This window comes from Haliotis asinina, chromosome 3 (assembly GCF_037392515.1).
Source record: "Haliotis asinina isolate JCU_RB_2024 chromosome 3, JCU_Hal_asi_v2, whole genome shotgun sequence".
In the NCBI taxonomy this organism is placed as follows: Eukaryota; Metazoa; Mollusca; class Gastropoda; order Lepetellida; family Haliotidae; genus Haliotis; species Haliotis asinina.
This window is the reverse complement of record NC_090282.1, coordinates 70,826,525-70,839,063: the sequence shown is the minus strand read 5'-3', so window position 1 is coordinate 70,839,063 and position 12,539 is coordinate 70,826,525. Positions and strand designations below refer to the sequence as shown.

General features: G+C 38.6%; 2 protein-coding genes across 2 annotated transcripts in view; one reads left to right on the top strand and one right to left on the bottom strand.

Moving 5' to 3' along the window:
- Positions 1-24: 24 nt before the first annotated feature.
- Positions 25-11,232, bottom strand: LOC137278405 (alpha- and gamma-adaptin-binding protein p34-like). The gene is made up of 9 exons (XM_067810706.1): positions 11,105-11,232; positions 10,023-10,213; positions 8,428-8,527; positions 7,750-7,839; positions 6,804-6,893; positions 5,686-6,021; positions 4,238-4,345; positions 3,418-3,467; positions 25-1,154 (listed from the first exon to the last, which is right to left on the bottom strand). The coding sequence occupies exons 1-9, from the start codon at positions 11,169-11,171 to the stop codon at positions 1,065-1,067; spliced, it is 1,122 nt and encodes a 373-aa protein (XP_067666807.1). The 5' UTR covers positions 11,172-11,232; the 3' UTR covers positions 25-1,064.
- The window catches only part of LOC137278404 (IQ domain-containing protein H-like), a 41,009-nt gene continuing 39,692 nt past the window's right edge, over positions 11,223-12,539 (top strand). The window contains exon 1 of the mRNA XM_067810705.1: positions 11,223-11,415. Coding sequence (XP_067666806.1) covers positions 11,356-11,415 — 60 coding nt within the window. The 5' untranslated portion in view covers positions 11,223-11,355. The remainder of the gene's footprint in view (positions 11,416-12,539) is intronic.

The following is a 12,539-nucleotide window of genomic DNA, read 5'->3' as shown; positions in this document are numbered from 1 at the left end:
AGAGCAATGAAAAGACAAGCTAGATTTTCTTAAATCTTGACTTCATTATAAAATATACAATGTTTACAGCAAATGGGCAGTTTACAACACAGATGAATTATAAACCTAACCCAGCTTTAAAGACTCAAAATCTTGTGTTTTGAAACCATCACATTCTCAGGTTATTAAGATCATGTTGAATATGTCATTGACCAGTGAACAGCGTCAAGTCAAACATGTTTTTGTGGGCAAACTCTCTTCCCATGTATATTTCCAAGATGAGCCAAAGTTACCAACAATCAATATCTCTTGTGACAATTTGCCATTCACAGTAAACAAAGGTTACAATTAAATACCACTGCTCTTTTCATTGCATCATGCAATATTATCATTTCCCAAATTCCTTCTTCAAACAGTTGTAGTTCATCGCAGGAAATACCTACTGGTACTCTGACTTGAAACTGTATCCAGTGTGCAAAATAGTCTCCAAATTTTGCTAGTCCTGAAAGTTAGTAACCCCAAAATAATTCACTACCTGAAATTTGAAAGTAGAAGCTAAAAATACAAATTTAAAATAGATGAGCATGTGATCTTGTGTTGGCATGACACAGTTTTCATCATGAAGCTGCTATGATGAACATTTTTATCAGGACACAATCTTGCATGATTTGTAAGTGTATTATAACTTAAGTTGGAGAGAGTGATTTATTTACAAAATGACCCCCATGGAAATTCACTAGCAGTCAGGGCAGTAACTGTAGATTTACTGGCCTGACTGGATCTTTACTAGCCACGAGCTAGTAGTATAGTGGATATTTCACACACTGTGTGTATCATCGTTTTAACTAAGTACACTTCAGTTTAAACTGCCTCTCTTTTAAAGTTTTATTACACCCACAGCAACTGAATGGTCACAGACACAGACTTTATTTAGTGATCAATTTGAAGAAAAACATCTGCAACAGGTTTATACCTGGCTTTGTCACAATATGCACAACATTCATCTGGTGCCATTCCCAGGTTACTATGGTTACATTGGTGGAATGTTCACAGAAGACCAGCTTCTGCATCAGGCGATGCTCCTTTCAAGAAGGCATCAGTTCATCTTCCAGATCCTCCAATCCCTGGATTTCATCATCATCACCTCCAATAGCTTTCCAAAACGACACTGCGATCTGAAACAAATGTGATTGTAAATATCCATTTCTGAGGCCTATACTGGGATTCAAAACAAATGCGCGACTATAGAGCAGGGATTGCAATTTTCTGTGAATCCACGGATTTTAATTCAAGTCAATCCATCTTGGGAGGGGTGAGGTCTCACATATCATGTGTCTTGGCTATCAAATTTAAAAATTTCACAAAGATACATTGTTGAGGCCCCCAGAACCCCAGCTGATTTTCAGCTGGAATCACTTGCCATCCCTGACATAGGTTAACCTCAACACACAAGTTTTGACATACAGAAGATATATCTGACAGTCTAAGTAAACTTATCCTCAGTACTTTTTGTTACACTCCACTACTGAGTCTAACAAAACCTTATGGGAGGTTGCATCAGGTAACCTTTGAGATTGACCAATCAGAACACAGCTTACCAAATCGTGAAAGTGGACATTCGCTCATACCTTTTGAACATTTTATCTCAAAAAGGTTCGTACCCCAAGGATTCCGAATGCTATTTAGCGTATGCTTGCTTCCGGGTGATGCACACGGCGTACGTACAACCGTGACAACGGTGAGTAAACAGTCGCCGAAAGTAGTGTTTTTAGGCAATATTCAAGGATGTCATCTTGCAAAAATATTAGCTAATGGTAACCATGTGATCAGAAACCCCAAAGCGTATATACTGCAGGTCAATTAACTGTGGTATATGCAGACTTTTGTTTGTGGAGAGATCTGTGTCAGTGATCTGAATATTTGGAAAGTCCCTCCGATCCCTAAATAGTAGCCGTTTGATTGGTTAAATCTATTAAACCGTCTCGTGTTTGATTGGATGGTAATAAGTAGCTCAAAGGTTACCTGACACGACCTTCTACTAGGTTTTGTTAGACTCATTGGGGTGGAGTGTAACAAAATACACAGACTAAGTTTACTTAGACTGTCATATCTGAGGGATATGACACTTCTCCCTGCTACACAAACATCAACAGTATGCAAAGTATTAATACTGGAATGGTTTCCCTTTCAGAGAGTAATCAGCATCATAAACATGCCGACATAATAACATGAAGTGGTAAACAAAAATTTACCCATTTGGGATTCGAACCCATATTTCAGGCACAGAATTGCCAGCACACAAAGTCGGAACCTAACCGCTCAGCCGCCAATGCTGCTATTGATGTTTACAAACGAGAAAAACCTTAGACCAAAGAAAAAGGTTTTACAACAACTTCAGATATATATGGCAAATAATGGTGAAGAAACGTCCTACTGCTCCAGTGAGTAGCCATCCTCGGGCATTCGTTCTAACAAGTCTCCACTACACCCTGCATGCATCTATGGCTCAACCCGACCATTTCATTATCTCCCTTGGTTGACTTTCTAGCCAATCAGGGGTCTACACTTAGAAGTTGAGCAAACCAGTCACAACTCACTTGCGCTTCTGGACCCGTGAAGGTCCCGGGGTAGAATAGGCCTTCAGCAACCCATGCTTGCCATAAAAGGCGACTATGCTTGTCGTAAGAGGCGACTAACGGGATCGGGTGGTCAGGCTCGCTGACTTGGTTGACACACGTCATCGGTTCCCAATTGTGCAGATCGATGCTCATGTTGTTGATCACTGGATTGTATGGTCCAGACGCGATTATTTACAGACCGCCGCCATATAGCTGTAATATTGCTGAGTGCGGCGTAAAACTAAACTCACTCACTCACTCACTTGCGCTACTGAAATTATCAAACTGATTAAATTTGGCAACACAAATAATGCAGAGGTTGTCTGAAAGAGGTAGAAGGAGTTCTTGAATATATTTTCTAAAGTTTCAGACTTATAAATTTGTCTATGATTTCCGACTAAATCTGCGACTGCTATCTTTGTTGACAATGGCAAGTTTGGTTGTAATGGCGGCTTAGCTGATTGGCTACTCTAAGAATGTGGAGAAAGGGAGGTAATGAAATTATTGCGCCCAGCCGTGGATGCATCCAGGGTATAGTGGAGACTATCAGAATGCATACCTTGGCAATATCAAGGATGGCGAATAGCCTCCAGATGGAAAAACAGTCCTAGAAGCCAGCTTTGGTTTATGCAGAGTCAATTTACATACAAAAAGAAAATACACACATTTTAGAATTCCTCACAACTGATGTCATATAGGTAAATAAACATTAGCGGTTTCAACATTTTAACCCAACCAACACAGAGGTCCAATTATGACATTAGGCTGTGTCTTCATGAACATAAAATAGCCAACAGGGAAAAGAAGGGAGACAACTCACTTTCTCAGCATATGCTCTTCTCTGGTCCATGGGCATGACTTCAGCTTTCTCTGCAAATACATTACATGTTCACCTACATTGTTGCAGATGTATAACATATTCTACAGTATAAACCTATATTTGAAATCCATCTAGTTACTTTCCCTTACAATCTTGACATGATCAAGAGTTCACCTCCAGAAAGTAAGTTTCATAATTTGTAACAAAACAATTTAAAGCATCAGGTTCAAGAATTCAAGATATACACATGCATTTGAGATTCAATTAATAAGGCTTCTGGCTATACCAGGGATGCATGACATACATTAAATTAACCAAGGCATAAAATAGGGCCTAGATAGTTGTAAGTGCCATGCACTAACATTAACTTCTGACTATCTTAGCATTCTGAGAGCTTCAAAAATCTAGGACAGCAAGGCATTATCGACAGTATACCACAATACACTTTTCAGGCAATCAGTATTGCAATAGTTTTTCTCAGAACCAGTATACAAGTTTTGTGACTTGCCCTTTGATTTAAGTTCAAATCTTCACAGACTTTCATCCACAAATGGGACACTTCACATACCACAGAGTGGTGTTAAAATCAAAACAAATTCACTAACTGCCCAACATAATTTTTAGCTTGCTGTTATCAGAACCATAAGATATATTTCTAGGGTCTCAGTGTCTAATCAACAATAAGATCTGCGTGTACAATCAGTGTCACCCACTGTCAGAAATTTTAGCAACCAATATATAATGCAATATGGGTACCTGCATAACAATATATAGCAATACAAACATGTTTGCTAATAGACATCCAAAGTGTAAATATCACCTTTCATTACTCGTAGCTTTTCAAACATCTCTTCAAAGGACTCCTCCCCACCATCTTCATTCCCCAGGGAGGCCAACAACGCCATGTCATCATCAGGAAGAAGATTGTCTGTCACAAAGAACTGTCGGTCATCATGTCTTGTCTTACCTTTGTGTAAAATACTTGAAAATTTCAGGTCAATGAAGCTTTAACAAGTTTCCATGTCACCCCACCCAGTAACCACCAAGCTGTATCACTAACAATGGTATGATGTTATAATATGACACGTGCAGTTAGTGATCCCCGTAGGCACATTTAGGAGGGCGCAACGCCCTGCCCTTTGACTTTTGCGCCCAGTCCTTTTTATTTTGCGCCCTGCCCTTTTTCGCCTCAATCACAGTCGTTTACTATGACGACTGTGTATTTTGAAGATTTGAAATGCTTTTTTTCAAATTCTAGTCTTAAAATACAAACTAAGAAGAGTAAAAACAAACTTTAGAATTGAAATTATAAGACAATTTGACTTCTTATACATTTTGTTGTTTTTTTAATAATCTTCACCAAAATGCCCTTTGAGGTTATGAAGTGCCCTTTTCCATGAATTTACCCTGCCCTTTCTGAACACAAGGGGGAACACTAGCAGTGGATGGAGTGCTAAACAGTGTAATTAGCTGGTTTTGAGTTCGCTATGCAGACAGCTATTTCACAGACTTTCACTGATTTATTTAAACTATTTTACACATTGAATTATTTGCACACTCAACTTACACATGACTAACCATTTTCAAAGCAGTTTAAACTTGTCATAATATGCCTCCCTGATTTTAAAAATCCAGTCAAAGAGGCAGACACCATTTTGTTTACATGTTATATAGTCACTGGCGATCTTCCAAATAAAATAAAACCATTATTGTGAAAGATTTGCTGTCACTTATTGGCATTTAGATAAAACCTTGAAATATCCCCAGGTATTTTGTTAGTTGAGTCAGTCAGGAATGGTCTGATGTATGACTCTTTCTAGAATTGTTTCCCGAACCTGTAGGCGTTGGCTAACACTGCCACAAAGAGACATGCATCAGACCGTAATACACATATTTACCTTACCGCCATGTTAAACATGCAAAATATCATCATAATGAAATATAAACATTGCTCATAATTAAATAACTTACCTTAAACTGTTACTAGTCAATACTATCATATAATGCATATTTTGAATTGTTGTGATATGACTGCACAAGTGTAAACATCTCAGTAAGATCTTCCCAAACAGGGTTAACAATGCAAATGTTGAGCGACTCAGTTCTTAAATCAACTTTTCAGAATACACTTTTTATTTTAGAAATATTATGACAGGAGACGTCAGAAATGGGAGTCACAGACTGTAATCAAAGTTTTTGGTGTGATGAGTTAATCTACCAGTCCTTGAGATGAAGCACAAACAGGTTGTCCAACCAGCAGTCACTCACCTATTATTTCATCCTTACAAGGCTTTTCCTTTTTAGTCTTCTTCCCTCCCTCAGCTTTGTCTGTAGAAGCTTCCTCTGTTTCGCTGACAACAGGTGCCCCATCCCCTTCAGGTGCCCCATCCACAACAGGTTCCTCACCCCCATCAGGTGCCCCTTGGGCAGAGTGTCCTGATTCACCCTCTGAGTGGGATCCTGTCCCAGATTTCTCACTGTCATTATTTGACACTGTCTCATTATCACAGGAGTCCTTGGAATTCGATTTGACTTCATTTGCTTTAAGCTCGGACTCTTCCTTCAAAAGCTGACGATAGTAAGGACTACCAATCACAGGGTTTTCTGAAACAGGACCATTCATATTACTGACAATACATTCCAAACGGGAAATGGGTTATCTCTGCTACATTCATCGTTGGTAAAAACTGATAATAGCAGAGTATGATATAACCCCTGTCCAACCGCCCAAGACGGGCTAGATTCCTGACGGACAGTCTAAATTTACCTTAAGCAAGCCCGAAGGTCTGGTGCAAATTTTAAACTTTCCCATACATCTGAGTGAATTCTTGGTATCTGGTCTGGTTAAATCCAGTTTGTACTGGTAACATGTTGAATTTACCAGCCCTGATGTCTGGCTGGGTTTTTTGGCTTATTTCATACCCTGATAATAGGAAATCAAGTCTTGCTGTATTTCACCTAACATTGAAGTTACAGATACACGGATACTTGGATTCAAACACCACAGGGATAATCTAACTATAGGAGATCCATATACAGTCAAATCCTGATGAGTTGAATCGCTGGGACCCAACTAATAAATTCAAATCATCAGTGTATTTGAGACATAGGTATGTTTATGAGAGTAGAAAAAATTGTTGGGACCGACAGTTAGTTCGAGTTATGCACAATATTCAAGACGCTGGCATTCAACTCATCGCAATTTGACTGTATTCCGATTTTTGCAGAAAACCTATATAAACAAGTTAAAAGAGCATTGATCAAATTCTTACAACACAACAACCTAAACATGCCAATATCCCTGAAAGACAGCTTTACTAAAGAGTAAGTGATAGGAATGCTCAATATAGACCTTGAACATTGTTCTAGAAAGTGATGAGTCTTACGTTTCAAAATCAGATTCGGCCATGTGTGGGCATGAAGAGCTTGAATAATCCTCTTAATTCCAGTTGTCTCCACAAAGTCATCTTCCAGATCTACAAATACAAGTACAGGTGGGTTGTTGTTACTGGTATGTACATATGTGAGTGAGGAGTGATTATGGTTTTAGCAATATTCCTGTAATGTTATGCTGTAGGACACTAGAAATGGGCTTCACACATCTTACCCATGTGGGGAATCGAACCCAGGTTTTCAATGTGACAAGCCAACACTTTAAACACTAGGCAACACCATCGCCCTCATATGATGATCATATCAAACAAATTTACCTTTTATATTTAAACCATACTTGTTGAAGTCAGTCACCTTTCCCCTAGTGGACTGCATGTTGTCTAATCCTACAGACATGACAACCTTTGCTAGACTACCTGTGTTTATCTCCAAGGACTAGAAAAGCAATCATAGTAAGTTCTCAGAGCACACTATGCCCACATAATGGGCCAAAGCTCATTCAAGATACAATTAGGTGTCAATGAATTGCAACATTACCAGCTGAAACACCCAAGAAAATCTAGGCTAGAAATAGTCTTCAGCCACTCATGCTTGTTATAAGAGGTGACTGAAGGGATAGGATGGTTAGGCCCACTGACTTGATTGACACATATCATTGTGAAACCATTGCATTATAGATGCCCATGCTGTTGATCACTGCACTGTCTGGTCAAGACTCCATTATTTACAGACAACCGCTATATAGCTGTAATGTTGCTGAGTGCGGGGTAACTGATGTGCAAAACTGGTTAGACGACATGTGTCAACCGAGTCAGCAGGCCTGACCACCCGTTAGTCAGCTTTTACAACATGTATGGGTTGTTGAAGATGTTTCTGGAATATAAACAATAAGTTTAAATAACCCTCCCTCCTGCCGCCATGCCAAGACCATCCACATACCTTCGTCTTCGTTATCCACCTCTGGATTCAGCTCCACCAACTCAAAGCCATTGTCTATACACCACTGCTGTGCAGATATTCTACCCACAGCTGCAGCAAAGAGAAAAAAGGGACAATGAAGACATCACTTTCATTTTGGACAATAACTTAATGATCATATCTTTCATATTCAGTTTTAAAAACCTTTTTTTTTTGTTTTCCCTACTCTACGAAAAATAAAAGCTCCACAACAGCCACTTCTGTCAAAGTATGAGTGGAGGTCCATAAAACATGTCTTTTCGTCTATTTTATTATCAGTAAATAACATTATTTCCAATATGCACCCAACTATGTGAAAACAAAGAACTATAAGTGAGTGAGCTGAGTTTTACGCTGCACTCAGCAAATGCCAGCTATATGGCGGCGATCTGTAAAAAATCGAGTCTGGACCAGACAATCAAGTGACCAGTATCATGAGCATCGATCTGCACAATTGGGAACCGATGACATGTGTCAACCAAGTCAGCGAGTCTGACCACCCGATCCTGTTAGTCGCCTCTTACAACAAGCATAGTCACCTTTTATGGCAAGCATGGGTTGCTGAAGGCCTATTCTACCCCGTAGATTCACAGGTCCAGAGAACTATCAAACAACACCACAAATGATATGTTAAGTACTGCAGAAACTACATCGACCAACCGTCAGTATGAGAGCTGTTGTTACAAACAAGTATTAGAATCTCTGGCTCAATCTGTTCAAGATATGGCATCCATGCTTTCACCAACTCAAATGTAGACTCCTGGAAACATAAAATATTTCCACATGAAACAACTGTATGTGGATGCTATAACTAAAAATATGGTTCCTGTTAGACAGGAATCTTATTAACAATTTGTAATTAATTTGTGGAAGACTTGAAATATATTACTATCCCTGACACTGACAGACCTTTGCTATGTTATTATATGCCACATTTCTAAAGTGCCCTATTTGAACTGTTTCCAGATCAGTCTACAGCACTTCATAAGTTGTTTTACCTTGGTCATGGGATGTCAATCTCAAATGGCACATTGTATTATCAATCTCAACTCCCTTGGCATCATACTACTCTTGCAGTCACTGTGGCTTTCCCATCCTTTCAGGTACCCATTTGCAGCTGGGTGGACTGGGACACATAATCACATTTGTCCAAGTTTTAGTTTTACTGAATGTTGCTGCACCAGCAACTATTTGTTTGAATGTATTACTGTGGCCACCATTTGGTCATTTACCAACAGATTTGTGGGTTGCTTTTAAGTGCACGAGATTATGTAGTGTACACTAGGGGTTAAAACAACACTGAAAGAGTTTGTGCACAAAGCTGACTCCAAAGTTTTCACAAATGTTCACAGGTGGGTTCGATCCCAGCACCTCAAGCTCTCTGGATAACTTGTTTGGTACGTACCTTAGACAACTCACCCACCAAGCCCCATTCAACTTGTTAAACAAAAAAAATATTTTCAACGTGAAAATAATTATGAACAGTGAATAGTCTTCCTTTCCAAATGCATGTGTGCAATGTCAGGGTTAGACATGGTGTGTTAGTTCCTGACTAGCCAGAATATAAACATGTTAACACGTTCTGCTCAAATCTTTTAACCACTTTTAACGAGCTGTTGACAAGCTGGATTTGACAATTCCGGTCTATCCTTGACTGTTTATATGCTGGACAAATAAGTTAAGGATATTGGTATTTTTATGATTGATATTTTGTCCTTTTGTCAATGAATAAATACCTCACTATTCAAAATTTCAAAATTTTGCGTATAATTATCTTTATTTTTGTCCAGTATAGGTAGGCATAACCTTCAAGCAATGCATGGTGCTTAGAGATCAAAGAGTACAGCATGTTAAATTTTTATCTCTGACCAACAAAGCTTACGACAAAATCAGATCTATACCCACAGAAGTATGAGGACACCTACAAGGAAGGTTGTGTCAAGTAACTCCTGAGGGAATTCTTAAGGCCTACCATTTTAAAATCTAAACATGCTAAATGAAGGTAGTCAGCTGCCAATTTATAAGCCATCTGGCTTCAATTTTTCAGTTTTGAATATGATGCTGCGAAAACTTCACTTAATAGCACTCGGAATTCAGATACCTTAAAGCCAATTGGTTGACTGGAAGATTCCACTCATGGTGGTGTCTCAGAGGCAGAAAATGAATTCTGTATGGCATGAACAAAAAGAACACAGGACCTGAAATTTCCCTGACACTTGGAGTGCTACTTTTAACAACTAACAAAGAACCGGTACCTGTTTAGGGTCAAAGTACACGATAAAGGCCTGCACTGATGTAGCAAACTCCTGATTCCCAATGGTTCTGCTTAGTGATGTGCACAGATTTACATCGGCAGTGTAGTACTTGGTATCAATGTGCCAGTCATAGGCTTTTACAGACTCTGTAACATGCTGAGCAGTGGGGAGATTCTCTGTTCCTAAAATTACTGCAACAATACAAAAGAAATATTCACTGTGACAAGAAAATACTTGAAAGGGACATATATTCAACAGAAATGAATTGTATGAGCATGAAAGTTAAGATCATTTAAGGACATATATCTACATAATATACACACTCATTTGTTTTTAAACAGATGTTCATCAACACAAAGTTACCTGTGCCTAATCAAATGCTAAATTCTCACAACTTTATTCAGGTTAGGAAACCCTGGCGATCTGCCAGGCTGAACTGGATTTTGTAGGCCGTTCTGCCTACCTTGCTTATCAGCCAAATCAGGCTATATTTGAACATTTTTCGAATTATTTCACAAACTATATATTTCCATACAAACTAGTTTTATATCATCATTAGGATGAAAGGTTTATGGGATTCCTCAGCATGAAAAAAATAAGTTTTTGGACAAGATGGAAATTCATATCATGCCCAGGAAAAGATGCCTCATTAAGACCACTGTTGTGCATAGATTTCCCTTTTCCTTCCTTTCACTAAAACTGAACATGTATGTCATTAATATTTGGTGAAAATTTTCAAAAATATTATAGGCTAGTTTTTAATGAGAAACTTCCAAACTCCTTTATTATGCGAGGAAATTCTCAAAAAGGGTTTGAATGAAATCTAAGTCTAGGTCATCAAAACTTGAATGATGTTAATATCCTCATGCAGAAATGCAGTGACATCAAAATTAGGAAATACGAATACTTCTAAAAAGTAGGCGTGGCCAACTATTTTACTGTGTATGCTCTTAGTCGATTCTAAAAATGGAGCCACACTGTTGAATCATGAGGCGTAACGTCAGCATTAGATGTACATATATCTACCCATCTCGGGTGACTGAACCAAGTATATACGATGCCAATCAGATCATATTACTCACGTTTTACAAACTCATCTGGAGCGAAGGCGCTAGTACAAGAGGCAAATAATGCACAGGGCGCCGCCATGTTTGTTGTTGACTGTGTGCTACGTCATTACTTCTTGCTGTTTGATCTGTTGCTGCGAAACGTCAGGGGCTCGACATGTGGATCGTACCTCGGATTGTTGTTGATAGCCCCTCGTCTATAAACATCAATGATGAAGTTTAATTAAGAGCAGTGAAGGGAATAAATAACCATCGAGGCTTCAAAAATGCCAGTTATGACTGAGTTTGAAACCAAACCCGAAGATGTTGGCCAGATCCTCGTCAAAGTAAGTCCTTCAACAGAATGATAAGGGTCGTGTCAAAGTGACACCCATTTTCGGAGGTAATGAAGTATGCAATGTGAATATGACCTATACCCTGACATTTTCACCGCAGCACTAGATTTTTGGAGGGAGGTTACAAATAAAATGCGGGCTGTATGTCGTGTGTATTAATCAGCTTGATTACAGTGTAAATCTACATTTGGCAAGCTCGAATCAAAAACATTTCCTGCAGAATCAGATCCAACAGTCAGGGTAACTGGGCTTATTTGCTTGACAGCTCATACCTTCAGGTAATTGTTTTTCCCTTGTTCCTTACGGTCAGTGGAAAGAACACCGTGTGGGCTTGCATATGAAGTCATTCTTTATAATACACTAAAACAGTTTAAGTTCTGTAACATTATACTAAACTGGCATGGTAGTCATGCAGGGAGAGGATACAAACAGTACCGATTCCCCTTGACAAGTAGATCTACAGTTGGCTCTCAGGGATTTACTTGAGTCTGTCAACTGTCGAGCCCAGGGGGTTCTTGATGACAAATATGATAGATCCAAGGCATTAAGATAAGATTCCTATAGGCTGTCAAAATGTGTTTATTGTAGATGTTCACTGACCTTAGACATCAACAGTCTCAGAGTTAGATAAATCAAACTAAACATTGTCTGTTGCATATGTTTATATGTAACATTTCATCATCTTGATAGATTCAATGAGTGCATACCTACAACATCCATAGATTTTTAAAACAATAGCTAGGTTTCATAATGTTGAAGACAGTGTCACATTTCAGCAAGTGTTCAAACCTGACATAAACAGAGAAATGACTAAATGCAATAGTATTCCTTATAGAACATAAAAAAGGGACAATGTATAACTTATTAATATGCAGTGTAATACATTTATGTAATGGCATTTAGGATTCAGGACTGTTGTAAAATGTTTTGAATCACCATGGCTAGTTTGTCCAACTGTCATACTATTTACCTAATCTCTTACAATGTTTGTCTGTTGATTAGTAAATTGTTACCCCAGTATTCAAGTTTATTATATATGTCAATTATGTGTTTAACTCCATTGAGCCTTGATATGACAAATGGCAGATAACATACATTAAAAAAGAATAGGTCTC